General features: G+C 56.9%; 1 protein-coding gene and 1 long non-coding RNA gene across 4 annotated transcripts in view; one reads left to right on the forward strand and one right to left on the reverse strand.

Annotated features, from left to right (window-relative positions):
- Positions 1-348: 348 nt before the first annotated feature.
- Positions 349-9,201, reverse strand: LOC121071658. 2 transcript variants are annotated; one of them, XR_005820731.1, is made up of 3 exons: positions 6,497-9,201; positions 2,840-2,973; positions 349-2,314 (listed from the first exon to the last, which is right to left on the reverse strand). It is a non-coding gene; the product is annotated as an uncharacterized LOC121071658 (long non-coding RNA). The 2 variants fall into 2 exon arrangements; XR_005820730.1 differs by having other exon boundaries at positions 349-2,973.
- The window catches only part of LTBP2 (latent transforming growth factor beta binding protein 2), a 64,843-nt gene continuing 51,915 nt past the window's right edge, over positions 5,491-18,418 (forward strand). For both annotated transcript variants that reach the window (XM_040560156.1, XM_040560157.1), the window contains exons 1-3: positions 5,491-6,272; positions 11,481-11,551; positions 15,773-16,010. In XM_040560156.1, the coding sequence (XP_040416090.1) occupies positions 5,506-6,272; positions 11,481-11,551; positions 15,773-16,010 (1,076 nt within the window). In that variant the 5' untranslated portion in view covers positions 5,491-5,505. The remainder of the gene's footprint in view (positions 6,273-11,480; positions 11,552-15,772; positions 16,011-18,418) is intronic.

Genomic DNA, 18,418 nt, shown 5'->3' on the forward strand with positions numbered 1-18,418 from the left:
TAACATGCACTTGAAATAACTGCATTTTAACAAACTGAGATCATTTCTCACACAGTCCTTCCAGCTCCCAAAGTGGTAGGAAAGCATCTAAAATTGTGTGATGGGGAGTGGGCCTGCCATTTCAGGATGGCAGAATAGCCAAGCAAAAATACAGATTCAACGCCAGCCACACAGGTCACTTCCATTTTAGGATGTGCCATCACCAGGTTTCCTCTGAAGTGCAAAGCTGATGGGCTGAAGGACTTCCAGCCTGAGTTCCCTATGCCCTCAGCAGCAGCGGGTCATAAGGAAGGGCCAGAAACTTGAAGGAAATGGAAGCTGTTGATTTTTAGGATGGCTGCTTTGGAATCAGAAGCAGGAATTAAATGGCTTTAATCCCAAACACTCAGTAGAACTCAAAGCTTTATAATGCCACTAAGAAAAGTTCATGATGGTAGGAATTTCTCAGAAAAAGCTCCTTCAGCACAGTCTGGCATTACCTTGTTTCTCCCATCCCCGCTGTTGGGTTGTCTTGTTTGGATCTCTCTTCTCTCCTCCAGGCTGTGGACTCTTTGGGAAGTACTGCCTGCGAGGTGGCACCAGCCATCAGGAAAGGAAATCTTCTGCCCCATGGTTCCTGTGTCTCCTCAGCTATTCTTCCCATTTCCCTGTTCCCTGCCAGTCTGTTACAAGCTGGTGTTCATCATCTGTGTCAGGAAAAGCCTCCTGGAGGTAAGACCCTAGAGAAAATAGGAAGAGAAGGCTGCAGAAATGCATACTGTCAGGGTCCTTTCCTCACTCCTCTCAACAGTGCCCTGACCATGCAGGGAGCATTCCCTGTTTGTGGGTCAGAGCCCTTAAAACCAGCCAGATGCTCCTCTTCCTCTTGCTCCTTCTTCCCTTTCCCCCCTCCTGAAAGCCACTGACTGCATGTTCCTCTTGAAGCCCCGACAGGTGGATGCCCTGAGCAGGTTGCTCTGGAGGAGGCCGTGGTGGAAGGAAGGGGCTTCCATGTGGGGCAGCCTCCCTGCACAGCGAGGCTCCGTGGGGATGGCCAGACCCGCCTGGCTTCCAGGCCCCTCTCCCCACCACGGGTATGGAAGAAGCAGAGGCCAGGCCCAGCCTCCTGGGGAGATGGAGGCTGCAGTCGGATCACTGGAAGCGGGACTTCATTAATTATAAACGGACAGGTTCCCTTGAGCTGCTGTAGCTCTGCATGAGTCACATTCTAGCTGAGTTTTCTCTCTCTCTCTCTCTCTCTTTTTTTTTTTTTTTTTCTTCTGGATGAGTTGCTGAAGGGGCTTGAAATAATGTGATGGATAAATAAGGAGCCAGCTGTGCTCTGCAGCCAGCCCCACCAGAGCCTTTCCGCAGCAGTAGCCCACAGCGATATCCTCTCTGCCTCACTCCTCACTCCCATCCCTTGGGTTCTGCCATCTGTTCCTGCTCTCCAGGTTTCTTCTCCTTCACAGCAGCATGTTTTCCTCTCATGCTGTAACCTCCTTTCCAGCGTGTGGTCTCAGCCCCCGGTAACGTACGGACATATGTTTAGACAACAGCATGACCAAAGAGTCTGGCCGTGGGACACCCACTTGGCTGGGCTGTGCCTCCCGCCTCCGACTCGGAGATGGTCCTGGCTAAACGAAAGCAGAAGGAGCAATAAACCCAGCTAGGAGGTGCTGGACAATTTTTGTTCTGTTTTCTGACAAGATGCCGTCACTTACATGGTTCTCGGCTGCTTGCTGGCGTCCTCGTCACAGGGGGAGGCCGGGATGTACCCTGAGGCTCTGAGGGACACACCGAGGGTGGAGGTGGCTGGAGGGCCGGCATGTGTGTCTGCTTGGTGCTGTTCCCAATGGTCCAGTGGGAACATCTCCTTCCCTGGGTGTCCCGTCAGCACACATGCTGAGCTGTGTGTGCATCACGGCATAGCCAGGGTGTCGGGTGGTGTCTGCGGAGGATTTGCTGGCTGTGTTCTCACATTTAGAAACCTCTTTTCCTGCCTCTCCAATGTCCTTGGTGTTAGAAGTCCTCTGCAGAGATGTCTGAATTGCTGGAAGCTGTTTCTCCATCCAGCTCCCCGTGCACTCCCTCCTTGTCTCTTGACTCTTTTCAGAGAGGCTGTGACTTGTGCCTCTGAAAGGTGGCTCTGCACTCTGCTTTTTAAGCCGTGGGGCTGGCCAACCTTCACCTGCCCTTCAGCCCGAGCCGGGGGAGGGCTCCTTTTCCTCTGTGGGAGCTACAGGCAGCTCCTGAATCCGTGGAATGTGTCCCATCTGCAGCGCGTTAGGGGTCCGCTCACAGACGAGGAAGAAGCACATGTGGGTTGTGAACCCTTCAGAAGAGGAAGAAAAGGGGCTAATTAATCTAAGGGATGCGGTGCCAGGAGCCGCATCTGGGGGCCAACTGGCCCCGGACGCGTGGTTCCCAGGTGCTACCCCTCCGAGGGGGTATTGCAGAGGCGGTGTGGACATGGAGGGTGGGGGAATGAGGGTGCACAGAGGGACCCCCATCCCGAAGAGCCCTGTGGGCACTGTGAGTTTGGTCCTCAGCTGCGCAAGCACCCCTCCATCTCTGCCGCAGCGGTGGCAGGAAGGACGGGCCACGCTGTCAGCAAGGTGCACGCTTGCTCCTCTCCTCTTCAGGCTCCAACAAGCCCCTTCCTTTCCATGCTGGCCCCAAGGGCTGCCTCATTCCCCTGGCCACGGAAAACATGGGCTTGGGGAGACACTGCATCTCCATCTGACCTTGGCCTCTCCTTCGGTGCTGTCTCAGCCACCAAAGCTGGCGCATGGACTTACAGGGAGGGGAACGCAGTGGCTCTGCTTTGCCCTGAGCACTTTGCCCACCTGCAGCTCACCCTCCCGGGCCAGCGCTGTGCTCCCCGCCGTCGGATCGCGCTCGCCATCCTCTCTCTGCTGCTAATCTCTCTTCCCAGGCGTGGGTTTGATCTCGGCGGCGAGCAGCCCGACCGTCCGCGCTCTCCGTGAGTTCCTGAGAAATGAGGTATTTCGCGTTTGTCTGCTGAGCCCCCGCTGAGCAGCGTGCTGCAGCCCAGCTCGCCTTGCAGCTCCCCACGCTTCCCAATTTCCAATTCATTTTTGGGGAGGGCTGAGTGTGAGACTGGGAGGCAGCGTCCCTGCGCGTATGCATCGCCCCCCTGCTCACTTGCACTGGGGCTACCATCGCTCCCCACCCGGTGGGAACTCGCCGTGCCCTCGGTGGCCACTGCTCCTCCGCAGCTCTCCCGTGGGGTCGAACAGCTCCTGCACGTCCCCATGAGAGCACCTGCTTGCAGGGCTGAGGCTGGGAAGGGCCGGGTGCCTGGCTCCTGGGGGCGGCTGCAGGAACAGCACGAGGCTGATCTGAGATGGGATGCCAGCCCCCCGCGCCTGGCTCCGTGCGGGGCACTGGCTTTATAAATCTCATTCCTCAGCTCTGCTGGGGAGACGCAGGCTCCTACAGCTTGGGCAACCCTGAGCCTGCACCTTCCCAGGGTGACCCCGTGCCAGCGGGGGCAGGAACCCCCTCGTGCCCCGGCCGAGCCCGCCCTGGGGCTGCCTGCAGTAGCTCCGAGCACTCTTTCAGCCGCTCTGTTTATGGCTTTGTTTATGGTGTTGATAATTTTCTTGTGTCAGGTTTAGGCACAAGCATTCTTTCCACTGCTGCATAAGAAAGTAATTAGGTGAGGATGGAAAGGACATTCTTCTTCCTCAGAACAAAGAACTGAGCCCTGGCTGTTATCAGGCACTGCTCGCGGGGTCCAGGGGCTCTGTGAGCTTCTGCCCAAATGGGTGAAGAGCTGACCGCATCCCGGGGAGCGCTGAGGTGCCTGCTGCTGTTTGCTTTGATGCTGTTGCCAGCTGCTCTCGCCAAGGTTGAAGCCCAAACCCACTCAGCCCCTCTGCTCCTGTCGCACTTGCTCACCTCCAGGTGGGGGCTGGAGGCTCAGGCAGCGGGAAGAGGGGAGCTGGAGCAACTGGTTTCAAACTGGGAGTGCTACTGATGGAGGTGGGAGAGGAGCTGGGGGAGCCGGATCCTGCTGCAGGAGAGGAGAGGAGAAGAGAGGGGAGGGGAGGGGAGGGGAGGGGAGGGGAGAGGAGAGGAGAGGAGAGGAGAGGAGAGGAGAGGAGAGGAGAGGAGAGGAGAGGAGGAGAGGAGAGGAGAGGAGAGGAGAGGAGAGGAGGAGAGGAGAGGAGGGGTCAGTTGGTTCTTCAAGGGGCTAGCGGAGCAGCAGGTGCAGGAGGTGAGCCTGGGCTCTATTGCAGCCCCCCTGTAACAGGGTGGACAAGGGAGATCAGATAAAGTCATGGGCTGATATGACAGTCAGCCTGTCTGATTTGTCTGTTAAACCGTGGTTGAGCTGCAACATCTGGTTCCAGGAGCCCCTGCCCTGCAGGCAGACGTGAGGGCACAGGGAAAGGATTGCTCTGCGCACACTCCATCTCTCGCGTTCTCTCGCAGGCATCCAGTAGCTGCTCTCAGCACCGAGATGCTGAGACGCACCTTTCATCTGCCTGACCCTGATATAACAAAACGGAGTTGATGAGCATTACAGGACACATCTTTTTGCAGGACGCACTGCAGGGACACGTGCCGGTGGGTATCTCCCCACCCTGAGTGCCCGCAGCGCACTGCTTTGCTCTCTTCCATGTGCAGAGATGCAGAGAGAGGTCTTGAGCCACCCACCGAGCTCACAGCCGCCACTGTGGGCCAGGGGGAGCCCACCCCACATACACCGTGGTGTAAGGCTGCGATGGAGCCTGCGCTCCTCCAGGAGGACTTGCTCCTGCCCAAGACGGCCAAGGGCAGCGGAGAGCAGCAGGGACGTGGCAGAGGATCAGGCCAAGCTGGCACGCCTGGCTGAAAGGAGACTTCTCCTGGCCACTTTCTCCCTCCTCCCACTCTTCCCTCGGTCCTTCTCAATGCATTTAAGACAGTCACTTGGAGCCAGGTGCCCACACGGAGGCGGGTGGGCGGGATGGAGGTCTGCTCAGCTGGTGGGCTGCGTCTCCTGGAAGGTGCCACTTAGCTGAAGGACCTGGAGCTGCTAGGCGGGTCCTTTCCCAGCCTGAACCTACGCAAGTAAGCACGTAAACCCTGAGCCGGGTTTAGGGGTGAGATCTCGGAGATCTCCGGAGCCAGCACGGGATGGCAATAACGCTTCCGCCGCCGTGCCTCGGCTCTCTGCTGGGAGATGCCCCCGGGAGCAGCGGGCCGGCTGGCGGTGCTGCTGCGGCTCCGCAGGGCCCCAGATTTGGGGCCGGGGGCGCGTTCCTCCGCCCCCCCCCCCGTCCCGTCCCGTCCCGTCCCGTCCCGTCCCGCTCGGGGCGCCCAGGCTCGCTGCGGGCAGGGCGGGGGCGGCGGGGGCTGCTCGGCGGCTGCCGGGCCGGCCTCCCCGGGCAGGCAGGGGTTAAGGCTCCTCTGTTGTAGTTTGTTTCCCTTTGCCAAAGTGGGTGTTGCTGGAATGTCTCCTCTCCTAAGGAGGGGGGCCGAGCCGTGTCCTCCGGAGGGGGGGGGGGGGGGATGTCAGCATCAAAAAGACACAAAAGGGGGAGGTTTCCAAAAATAAAACCCTCCATCCCCTCCGGGCTCTGCCAGTGCCAGAGGCGGGCGCGAAGGTGCTCGGAGCTGCCCGCGGAGCGCGGCGGGGGGACGAGCCGCCCTCCTCCTCCTCTTCCTCCTCCTCCTCCTCTCCTCCTCCTCCTCCCGCGGGGCCGCCCGGCAGCCCCGGCAGCCCCGGCCCCGGTGGGCAGCAGGTGCCGGCGGAGCCCGGCGGGGCGATGGGGCAGTGAGGAGCGGCTCCGCCGGGCGGACCGGAGCGCAGCCGGCGGGACGATGCCGACCCCTCGCCGCCGGCTCTCGGCCGCCCCGCGGGCTGACAGCATGCGGGGAGCCGCGGCCAGCGTCCTGCCGCTCACCTTCGCCATCCTGCTGGGGCTCGGCGACTGCCAGCGGGACCTGGCGGCCAGGCTGGAGCCCGGCGCCTCCCGCCGAGCCGAGCCCCGGCGGCTGCGGGGCCAGGCGGCGCCCCTGGGGGCTGCGGGCACGGCGCCCGGCCTGCCCCGGCCGCACCGAGCCCCCCCGGAGGCAGCGCCCCTGCCCGCCGCCCCCCGCCCCGACCGCGGCCCCGCGGCCGGCCCCGGCGGCGGAGACGGGCTCGGCCCCCGGCGGGGACACGGGCACGGGCACGGGCAGGGGCTGGCGGCGGCCCGGCAGCGGCCCAGGAGCGGGCTCCGACCCCGAGCCGTGCCCCGGGCGAAGGAGCCGAGCGGCGCCGGGAGGATCGCGGGGTAAGTGCCGGGTGCCGGGACCCCCGCGGGACCCCCGCCGGCTCCCTCCCCTCCGGCCCCACGCGTGCTCCGGGCCGGGCTGCGAGCTGCGGGACGCCCCCTCCGCGGTGCCCCGGTGCCCGCCGCCGTCCCGCCGGGTTTGGTGCCCTGGGAGAGGCTGGAGGGGCTCGGCTGGCCCCGCGGGATGGAGCGAGTCCGGCCGCTGCGGCTCGTGCGGCAGGTACCTGGCCTCTTGGCTCCTTCCTCCCATAATGGGCCCCTTGTAAGCGCTCCGCACGGCAGCTTCCCATGGCTTTGGCTGGCTCGGCCGGGGGAGGCTTCCTATGAGCTGCCTGGCAGGGCTGCGTCCCGCTCCGGGCTCTGGCTGCAGCCCTGTGGAGGTGCAGAGGAGATCATATGGCAAGGCCAGCTGCTCCGCGGCCGAGGGGAGCTGCAGCGGGACGTCTGGCACGGTGCTGACGAACCCTTCCCCTTGGGCTCCCTGCTCTTTGGTTCCCTCTCTGCTCCCGTGCAGCTGATGCCCCTCGGGATGAGTGTCCCTGCTGGATGGATCGGCCACCAGAGCCCTGGCACAGGCGGCGGGACCGACCCGAGTGGCAGCACGCGTCCGCTCCCCCCGTGAGCCCTTGTCGGGGGAAGCAGAGGGCAGGCTGCGGGCTCACTGCCCTTGAACGCGGGCAGAAACGTCTTCTTTAACGTGGGGAGGGATCTGCACTAGAATGCAAAAGGCAGCCTAATCCCTGAGGTTTCTCTCTCCCGTACTCGTCTCCCTGCAAAATTTCAAGACAGAGCTGTCTCCGTGTAGTTTCTACACCCCACGTGGTTTCCTACAACTCCACAGAAGCAGTAAACACAGCCTTGCTGTTCTTCCCCGTTACGTCTGATACTCAAAGTCCTTACCACTATCAGCTAGTCAGTGGCAAGTAGGTGCCGGGCTGCTGGCTTACTGACTCCCCTAGCCTTGTTTTGCCAGCCGCCCAGAGGGACAGCACGCTGAAAACGTTCCTTGGGAGACCCGGTTCTGCTCACTTGGATTTGGGCTTTTCTGGGCTCAGGAGGCTTTTATCCTTTCTGCAGCCCCGATGTTGTCAGCCGTGCTTTAGGGTCACATGGCAGCTCAGCTGGAGCTGGTCCCTTGAGACGAAGCCCGGTTCTTCCCAGTGACCACCCTGAGCAGTCCCGGGAGGTCCCCAGGCTGCGGCTGCGTCCAGTGCCAGCAGCCAACCCATGCTGCCACCAGGGGCGAGCTGCCCTGAGCTTCACGCTCTGTTCGGAAGAACCTCTGAGGAAGCAGTCACAGTGTGTCCATCGCTGCTGTTCTGTTGGCCCGGTATCGGCGAGATGTGGCTCCACAGGGCACAGGGCGCTGCCATGTCCTTCAGGCTCAGGGGAGCGAAGAGCCGCACCCCGGAGCCACGCGCTGTCTGCGCTCTGGAAGTGAGGGCTGGGAGGAGTGAGCTTGCTGTGGTCCCCAAGAACTTGAACTCTGGAACGTGCCTATAATGGCTTGTCAGCAGTAGCTTTCCATCTCTTCTGGAGTCCAAATCAGCACTTTTTAAACTTCCCTGTGACCTACCGTCTTTGGCTCCTACAAGAAAGCCGAGCTAAAATCGCCGTCGGTGAGTAACCACATGGCGTTGCTCCTCACGGAAGGCTAGCTGCTGCTGCCTCCAAGCCTCTCCGTGAGACTCCCGGCCTTCCACCTCATCCATCTTCTTACGTCCCTTGCTGCACTGGACACGTTTCCATCCAGGAAATGCAGGGCCCCTAAAAAACTTCATTTTATGATGTTTCATTTTTTTGCCAGGTGGGATATTTTCTCTTCTGCTATTTGCACTGCACTCTTGCTGATCTCTGGTATGTCAACCTTCATTTTCCCTTCCTCAGGTGGCTTTGCAGGCTGCTCTCCACCCCAGTGCTATTTATTTATGTAGTTACTTTGGCTTAAAATCCTAGCGTGGGATGCCTTTCCTGGTTCCCAAGTCACAGCTTTCTGCTGGTACCTCCTTGCCCAGGTCACCATGCTTACTGTGAAACAGTGTCATGTGGCTGAAAAAAATTGTTATTAGCATGGTATCTCCTCTGCAGAATTGTCTTCTCACTTTGTCTGACAGTAGCATATCCCAAACTGAGTTTCTTTCTCAGGGACCATTTGGATGTGTGTGGTACCCTGCTCATGTCTGGTGGTGCTGCAGGTGGGACCTGCTCACACCCTCCCATGGGTGCATCCAGCCGAAAGCCTTGCCAGAGCTGGCTTCTGGTATTTTCTCCTGTTGGCTCATTGTGAGGTGACTTCTGACACCACAGCAAGTATCGCGGAAAAGTGCCGTCTTCTAACACTGAGCCCGAGAAAGGATGTGAAAGGATGCTGTGAAAATAAATCCTCACGTGATGCACACCAAAATTAGAGGGAGCTGGGTGGAAGGCTCCACTTTTGCTACCTGCCCCTGAACAATTCTGGGGGGCATGTGATGCTTTTTGACAGGGAATCCTGGGCTAACAGCTTGGGAATCCCGTATTTTCTCCTTCTCCCCCCTATTTTCTTTCTGTGTGCTGGCTAATGCACAAAATTTTTGACTAATTCTTGTCGTGGACACTGCCTGCAGTTGAGTAGTCCTGTTTCACCCAGGTTTTTGGGATAGCGATTCTCGCTGCAGTGTGCGTGTAGGACTGCTCAGGCACAGAGGCAGTTAATGCTGATGTGGACTTGGCAGAGCGTTTTCAGTGGCTCTTTGATGCCAGCAGCCTTTTGCTAATGTTTTTTGCTGGGTCTGCCTGCAGATATTTCATACACAGTTGGATGGAGTTCACTGTCCTGCCGTATAAAGGCAGACCTGGTGATCTAATAGTCCCCTGGCCTTCTGTGAGGATGCTGTGAATGACTCGCACGGAGCCAGCATATCTGGCAGCGGAGCACTGCGTGAAGTTGAAGGATGATGCATGGATTACAGCTAAAATAAATGGAGAAAAAAAATGCTTCTGCCGAATGCTTCAGAAACAAACACCGTGTGATCGCCACCAGGGCTGTGCACATGCTTAAACTATGTGAAGCCACGATCTTACTACAGTTTTCTGCTTTTCCTTCCCCCTAGCGCTTGTTGCAGTTGCTTGGCTCTGGTTTCAAATAACACTGTGAAATCTTGCTGGCTTTTCTCACCCTGAGTGCTTGTGTCCCACTTCCCATGGTGGGGACCCGCTCCTGACAGCGTGCTCCGGCTGCTGTGGCAAAGTGGGTGGCGAAAGACTTGGCTACAGCCGCTTCTTTGCCCAGGCTGTGGGTTATGGTGGTGCATCCAGCACCACGAATAGCACTGCTTGATGGGGAGGAAGCTTTGTGGCACTGAGCACCTATTCTGGAGGGTGCCTGGGAACCCTGTAGCAGTCCGATGTTGTAGACAGCCATGTACTGGCACCTGGGAACTTCTCCAGCCATGTCCCCCCTGCTGCCCTTCTGCTACCCGCTCTCCTCTGCCCGCTGCCTTGCCTCCAGTTTCCAGGGCACCACGATGAGCAGGAAGCAGGCTGAGTGTCCAAAGCTGGGAGCATGGCCTTGGCTTGCGTCAGTGCTAGCTCTGCCAGGGGCTCGGTGCCTCACGGCTCCCCTCGCCAGGAGGCTCTGCCAGCTCCTTCACATCATCCCCTGGGCGATGCCCGTCAGCTGCCCGGGTACAGTGACACCAGGCTGGAGGGACCCTGCCGCTGGTTTTGCCATCCCGGAGCAGCCCCATGTGCCCGGGGGTGGCTCACAGCCTTGCCCCAGTGTTGGTGACAAACATGCCATGCTCCTCAGACCTCCAGGACAGGCATGAGCGGATGCAAGAATTAATTTGACCTGCTTGCAGGAAGCCACAGCAAGGGAATTTAAGTGCTTTCCCCCTGTAAAATCTACCTGGGTTAACACAATGTTGATCCTGAAGGGCTGGATAATGCTTTACAAATGATGTGGCTTCTCAAACCACTTCCCCTTCCTACGTGTGGTGACTGTCTCTCTACAGGCAGCTTCCAGGGCAATCCTTGCATGCCTGATACCCATTCGCTTGGCTCTTTTGAAACATGAGCCCCACACCTTGAACTCTGGCACCTCTGGCACCGCCATCTCATGCCGTGGGAATGCAGGAGTCATGAGGATGCTGGTTCAGAGCAGGATCATCTTCTGACCCTGTTGTGTTCATGTGAAAGTCAATCCAGAAGACAAATGTACAAGTTTCCATGGTTCCTGTAAATTCTGTCAGCAGCTCCAACTGCCTTGTCCAGCGTTAGAAATAAACCACACTCCCGACTTGGTTTCCAGAGGCTTTCCAGAGCCTTCAGGCTGCCTATTTCTGCCTTTGTATCGTTTGACAGCTGTACTCTCCCCTCTACCTAGATACACAAAAGTTACGCATTCCCCAAACTTTCCCTCTGCGGTGAGTAAATGCTCTTGGAGAACAACGTGCAGCTTGTTATCCCTCCTCCTTATCGATGTGTCAATAGGAGAAGTGGCCAGAGGAAGCAGGGCTGGCCGCCTGCTTTGGCTCTGCAGAGCGCAGCAATGTCTCCGCCAGCCATCCATGGCTGGTGGTCGCCACCTGAAAGTGCTGGTGGGGAGTATGCTGTCCGTGTGAGGGCAGTCCAAGCAACCTTGCGTCAAAGTGCTGGAATTAACAGCCGTGGAAATGAGCTGAGCCTGCTGGAATGAGCGTTAGCATGAGGTGCTTAGCACCAGAGTGCTGGCAGGCCGGAGGTGGACAGCAGTGGTGGGACGCGGTTGCTGGCGCGTCAGGCAGGGAAGTGTTGTCTTCAGCTGCAGCCGCCTGGGATGTGTCCGTGGGCGAAATGCTGTGGCCTGAGTTGGAGTGAGGCCTGATTTACACCCCAGTGCCATGGAAAAAATACAGTGCCACGAGGTCTGTAAAGATGGCGGGCCTGTGGCCTGCCCTTGCCCTCAGGAGGAACATGGCTCCTCAGCGCCGTGCCGGCTCTGGAGGGGGACACTCCCTGCGGCATGGCGCACACTGCCGCATTCACGCCGTCCCGGGGGGGTTCTCTTCCAGGCACTTGAACAGCTCAGCCCTTGTCCGATGGGTTTTGATCTCAGCTGCTGGTCCATCTGGAAGGAAATATCAGATGCTGCAGGAAATAATTTTGCGGGTGACTCAGAGGTGCTGGCTGCAGAGACCTCGGCTCCCCCTTCTCCTCCTCATCGCGCTCTTTTGTCTGTTTGCTCAGGCCCAACGTCTGCGGGAGGCAGTGCTGCTTGGGATGGACCGTGGCTCCTGGCACAAACCGCTGCATCAAACGTGAGTAGGGACACCACAGCTTGCATGTCCCAAAAGCATCGTGACCCCGCGCGTGAACCCTGCGCTGGGCAGGGCAGGGGACGGGCATGCTCCCCACACCAGGGGCAGTACCAGGGCATCCTCCGAGCATCTGACTTCGCTCAAGTGGCAGCAGCTGCCCAGATGTTTGGCTGGAAGGAGCTCGGCGTTGTTTGCCGCGGGGTCTCGCAGCGCTTGGGCTGCGCCGGGATAATTGCATTAGCAATCGCCGTTCGGGAGCGAGGGGCCAAGGGCTGACTCACCTCCTTTCTCGCTCTCTTCCCCCCCCCTCATCCACAGAAGCCAAACGGTAGAGAGCGTGCTGTGCTGCCAGACAGTGTCTGTAAACAGAGCAGGAGGCCAGCAATGGCAGCATCTTTCTCTCATTAGGGGTTTTTGTAGGAGCCGTGGATCTGGGCTCGCAGCCACGCAGGCTGTTGAGCACCCTCTCAGGTGCCGCTGTTCCCGAGGATTAATTAAAAGGACACCGTCAACACGATTGGGCCTGACAGTGTCACCCCAACAGGGGATGGGAAATCTCAGGCAGGACTTGGATGGAGACCGGTGGTGTGTAAACATCGCCGAGTTCCCAGCTACCTCCCCCTGTGGGCTTTTCTGCTGGAGCTCAAGCTGCCGGGGACGCTTGGCTGTGTTTAAAGCTGCCAGCGCAAGCTGGACAGCCCGTTCCAGTTAATTTCTGTGCTGCAGTGTTGTTTAATTTCTGATCCCATGCTCTTTGATATGGGGCATATCAGGGAAGTTAGCAGGGTGGAAGCGCAGCCAGAGGGAACCTCTTAGTGTGGTGAAGCAGGGAAGAAGTTGGCATTCGGGTCATGGGCAGGGCCTGGGTTTTGGTCCGTCCAAGCCTGGGTACAGGAGGAGGGGGGCCAAACACTTGCTTTAATCTAATCGCCATTACCTACCATGCACAGTGACATCTTCCTTCTCCAGGGACGCTTTTTCCAGGGACTTTCCTCTTGCAAAACCTCCACACATGGCTGAACTCAAGCCTTGGGCAGATTTCTCCAGCCTTTGTATTTTTTTTTCCTCCAGCTTCTAGGGCTGAAGTGCAGTGAGGACTTGGGGGTTTTTCAGAGAGTCAGTGACTGGGAAGATAAAAAAAGAGAACTGTCTCACTTGGGGACGCTGACATTTGCTGGTGGGGTGAAAGCAAGCTAACAGAGTTAAGGAGGACAATCTCATAGATAATGTAGCTGCCCCCTATCAGCTCATCATGCCCTGCTCAGACTGATTCCTTCCCCTCTGCTGAAGAGCAGGGTAATCCTCCTGCTCAGCCTCCCAACATTAGTCCGTCCATCTCCACCCTTATCAGCAGTATGTGCTGTGGTTCTCTGCTGCTTCCCAGGATGGCAGCCTTGGCCGGGCTGGTGATGCAGGATGAGCTTTTCTCTGCCATGAGTATTTTAAAGTTTAAAGGAAACATTTTTTAGTTGGCATGTTGGGAAGGACTAAATAAATCCATGCACTTTCTAATCTCGTACAGATGGGCTTGTGGTTAAGATGCTCGATGAAGGCACGGGGATCCCAGGGTCTGTCGCTGGCTCTGCCTTGGTCTCACAGTGTGTCTTCAGACAGCCGCATTAGCACCTGGGGCTTCTCTGCATCTGCAAAACGGAGATGATATTCACATGCTCTCTCCTTCTGTCTGTCCTCTGTGCAGTGACTGTAGAGTTTTTTTAGTACAGGCTGTTTTTCATTGAAGTTATGTTTTCAATCTCTGTTATTCATACATTGCCATTGATCTACCTGCCTGTCAGCCTGCACAAATCTCTCACTTGTGTTAAGTTATCCTTCCCTTCTGGGTTTGCTGACACAGTCAGAGCTTCAGGTTAGAACTGAGGTTACGTATTGTGTTGCATCAATAAGCAAACTTTTCCATGAAAAAGTGGACTGAATCACCCCAGTGGTACAAGTGCTGCAGCACCTTCCCAGTTTTCCTGTGGCTGCCTCAGCGGATGGACAGGTTCTCCCCCAGTTAAATGGGACTGAGCAGGAAAGCAGCTCAGAGAGCCTGCAGTGAAGATCTGCACCACTGCCCTAGACCTTGAGCAACATCATTGCTCAGTCCTGGGCCAGGCGTGTGTGCAAGGCGATGGGAGGTTGGACTCCGTGGCAGTCCCCGTGTACTGTCCTGCTGCCTTGCCTAGCTGGGTGGCTAGAGGCACGCAACACTTGTCCCTGCAGCATCCTCCCAGTCTCATCCTTTTATAAAGAGTTTTGGGATACCTGTTTTTGCTTTCCTTAAAGCCCCAGCTTCAGGAGCAGGTGCTTACAACGAGAAGAAAAGAGGGGCTTTCATCTCACCAGAAAGTGTTTATAACCCTGTGGCTGGGGAGAGACATCTCTGAGCAACCCCTAGGCTCAGAAGCCAGCAAGCAAAGAGAAAGACTCCAAATATACATACGTGTATATATTTAACTGTTTTATTTCTTCTGACAATTTTATGGTTTTGGGGGTCTGACTCGTGATTTTCACGTTTGGAATTGGCAGCTTTCTGCTGAGGGCTCTGACCGTCCTACCTTGCACATCTAGACTGAGCGAGAACCAGTGACCTTTAAAAGTTCTTTCAAGTCATTTCTGAGTCTCCAAAAGAAACAGGGAAGTGGATTAATCCTAGAGGTGGAGTATTTCAGCTAGGGCCGCTCCCCGCCCATCCTGCATGAAGGCTGATCCCATTCCCTTCTTTCTCTTTTTTATATCAGCTGCCTCGGGGGCTTTCAGAGTGCCTGGTGGCTTGTCGCTGCCGAGGGGCACAGCCTACATCCCATGCCACCATTAGAGCTGTATGTGGGAGACATCATGAGAGCTGCTGTGGCTTGGGTCTGGAGCTGCTGCTCTGGTGGGTCCCCTCTCTGCAGGATTTCAGCCTGCAAAGTGGCTGTTTGGCACCGCAGGCTTCCTGGGGTGGTGCAGCTTGCTGAGATAGGTGTTTGTTGGGAGATAATGGAATGGAGTGACAGCCCATTTAAATCACAGCTGAGTTGTTATAAATGACATCAAATTTTGGACTGTCAGGCTTCCCCGAGACAGCTCATTCCTGCTTGACTAGGACTCTGTCTGTGTTCCAGAGTCTGCAGCAGAGGCTGATTTATTTTACTGAGGGATTTCATCAAAAGCTCTGGCTTTAGCCTATACAGCACTCCATGGCTTGAGTTCTCCCTTTTCCCCAATCTGTCTCTCTTCCTGAGCCTTAACACAGTAAAATAAAGGTCAAATGAAGTGTTCCAGCCAATGTATCGCTGATGCGGTTAGGAAAAGCTGATGGCAGACCAGTTTTGGGGTCAGGGAATGGTCCATGCTGTAGTGAAAGGACCTTGGAGTCTGCACAAGGACTTCCCTTGCTTGGTGCCAGCAGGGTGATGTGGGCATGGCACACAGGGCTAGAGTTCTCTGTGTGTCTGTTGTCCAGAAAAGCAGCATGTCTCACAGACCTGCTTGGATCTCCCAGTGATGGATGCAGTGTGAGAACATAACCAGGAAGGGAGAGAGGTGCTTGTGGAGCCTCGGCAGCTATGTGTGGAGGTGCTGGTACATCAAACTGGCTCCTGCGGCCACCCAGGGCACTCCTGGGGAATGGGCCTGGAGCAGAAGTGGTAGCTGCACATTGCAGCTCGTCCACAGGCTTTCCACGTGGCTGGAGGTTAACGTTTGCCTTGCATTGTCTGGTGAGGTTTCATGGCCTCCTGCCAGGCAGCCGTTACCTTCCTCTCTTCTTTGAAGGAAGACATCAGTTTTCAATGCCTCCTCAATTATACTTGCTCAGAACATCTAGCCTGGTCCTACCCGAGTGAGCTGTGGTTCCCTGGCTCTTGCTGACTGGGTTATAAACCCAATTTGGCATCTGTTAACTTGGGAAGTGTCAGGGTCCAGCATATAATTAACAGCACTTTCCTCCTGGGGCGCAAACTGAAGCTGATGTGCTGTAATTAGGAACACACGCAGGCTTGGAGAGTGGTTTGGGCATGAAATTAATGAACTGTAAGTCCCTGTAACTGTGGAGGAATTTGGGCATGGTGACTCCAAAATCAGCTGTGGGGGGAGAGCTGGCAAGGGGGAGAGGCAGGAGGACCGTGCAAGTCAGACCCCAGAACAGAATAAAGCAGAAAGGTAGCACACAAACCACTGCACTGTTTGCTGCCAGGAGCCCCGTGTCCTGCTAACCGCCTGTCTGTGTCCCCCCAGCTGTCTGCGACCCGCCGTGCCAGAACAAGGGCTCCTGCAGCCGGCCCCAGGTCTGTACCTGCCGCTCGGGCTTCCAGGGCTCCAGGTGTGAAGAAGTCGTCCCCGAGCAAGAGTACCACCCGCCAGGCATCGCCCTCCAGCCCCCCGCCAGCTCCCTGCGGAGGAGGACCAGCACGGCCGAGAGGGATGCCTCCACACGAGGGGCTCAGGCGCCCGTCCCGCGACACGCACCCACCGGGTAAGTCTGCTCCAGGGGACTTAGTTTGTCCCCAGCGCACTGTCATGGTCCCCAGGCACATATAGGAATGGGACGTGGTCCCACAGGGGAGGAGCAGTTTGCCCCTGTCCTTCGAGCGGCCTAAGCGGGGACAGCGGGGTGGGCTGAGGAGCAGGGTGAAAACTCTTTCTGAAGAGGATGTGTCCAGGGCACCATGTGCAGGTGGCACCCGGGGGAAGGCACACGGATCTGAGGTGTGCTGTTAAATGCTGGTTTGAGCCAAATGATGATATGTGTAGTGCCTCTGAGGTGTCTCCTCTCAGACTCGAGCCATTAGTGAGCTGGGTGTTCCCTGCTTTTTTGTGTCACCCTGCTGTCGCGTGGGTCATTCCGCAGGCAGGTGTGGAAACAAAGGCGCAGCTGTTGGTGTTCAGAGGGGTTTGTTCAAGAGAGACCCTGCAAGAAGCATGTTGAGCTCAGGATGATAACTGTGGCATCGTCTGTTTCTTCTGTGTGAAGAAAAGCTTATGGCTTCATCCTGCCTGCCATGAGTCGGTTCTGAGGTGCTCTCATACTCTTCCACATTTTGTGTTTTGTGAAGTCCCTCTGGAGATGTGGGTTCTTTGTTTATGGAAAAAGGCATGAAAGGCAGAATCAGTCACAGAACCAGTGGGTGGCTGAGGCTGCAGGGACCTCTGAAGGTCACCTGGTCCAACCCCCTGCTCCAGCAGGGCCACCCAGAGCACATCCAGGAGTCTTTTAAAGATCTCCAAGGAGGGAGACCCCACAGCCTCTGGGAAAGGCACTAAGGAGGCAGTAAAGGCATGAAAGGTGCCTTTCCCTGACAAGCACCTCTGCTATTCAGGCCGCTTGGTGGGGATGGAGAGGTGGTAATGGTGCCTGCTGGTATAGGACAACCCACACATTTTTCAAAAGAAATCATCTCGGCTTCTTTGTAAGAGTCCATGGACTCTTAAACCCACTCCTAGAGGCCTGTGTCTTTCTTGCTGCTGCTTATCCAGTTGCTGGGCCTGAAAGACTCGTTGCTGGTAGCCACCACAGCTGAGAATTTGCACATGGCTTCCAGCAGAAGTCTCTCAGTAACAGTCAAGAAGACATTGCAGCAAATTATGTTCCCTGGCAGTGCCAAACCAGGAGGTAACTTCAGTTTCTCCTTTTCCTCTGTGAGCTGTTTTGACTTTCTCTATCAGCGCTACTTGGAGCTGCCTGGGAAGTGGGCAATTTGGGCTTTGGTTTTCTGCATTTTTCCAGTTGGTTTTAAAGTGCTTGTTGCATTTAAAGTAGCTGTTGTGTTTTTGTCTCTTGTGAAGCAGATGCAATGCATTGGCTGGAGACATTTCTGGACACTCACTCTTGGACATCTACAATTTTGGAGGGGCTCAAATGACTGAAAAGGGATGACTGACACGAGGCAGTTCACTGAAGCCAGCATACCTTGGTGCCCAAATGAAAGGCTATCTAATGAGAGCCAGATTCAGCAAGGCCAAGGTGATACTCGTGGGGAGAGGTGGCCAAGGCCATGCCATTGCTGCTGGGGAGAGGCTGGGTGCACAAGTGAGCAGGCAGCCTTAGCACATGCCCACGATCCCACTCGCTCCCAACAAGCTTCCCCACGGCAGTGATCTCCTCCCACCCCTCTGTGTGCAAGGACGGGAGGGGAGGGAGAGCGGATACGCCACCTGTTTGAGGCTTTCCCAGTAAGGAACATGACCTCAGGCTCCGTGCGGAGGACACGGGACTGTGCAGGCACCGACAGAGCGTTGCTGTCCAGACAGAGGCAGCGCCTAGCGAGTGCTGGGCTGGGAGTGCTGAATGCCCAGCTGCCTGCTCTACCTTAAATCCCTTGGCACAGTCCCAAAGAAATAGGATGCCGTTAAGGACCATGCCATGCCTTTCCTCCTTCGTTCCCCACAGAGGCCGCAGGACGTCACCTCATCCCTCGCTTCAGCGAGAGCGTTGGATGTTCGTCCTTGGCAGTGCTGTGCGGGCTGGTGGGGGGCTGCCTGCACCCTGGCACTGGTCCCCGTCTGTGCTCCGTGCTTCAGCCCCTGGGCTTTTTCTCATACAATTCAGTCGCTTGGGTTTTGTCCATGGACAATGTAACATATGGCATACAACTGGCATGGCTAAAAAGTCTTGCAGCTATTTGATGGGTTCTTTCCCAGCTATTTTTGAGTGTCCCCTTTGGCCAGCCTGCTTCTGGGCTAGCCGTGGAGCACTGTAAGAGGGGGGTTCACAACCCCAGGCAGGTTGTGCTGCCTGAAAGCCCACAGCCAAAGGTGCACTTCTGCTGACATTGCACCCAGCTGTGCCCTCTCACTGCTTCCTTTGCACTGCCACTGCTGTCATCTGGCCCCTGGGTGAGCTGGCTCAGTTCTATAAGCCAGCAAACACTAACGCAGCAAATT

Source organism: Cygnus olor, chromosome 5, assembly GCF_009769625.2.
Source record: "Cygnus olor isolate bCygOlo1 chromosome 5, bCygOlo1.pri.v2, whole genome shotgun sequence".
NCBI lineage: Eukaryota > Metazoa > Chordata > Aves > Anseriformes > Anatidae > Cygnus > Cygnus olor.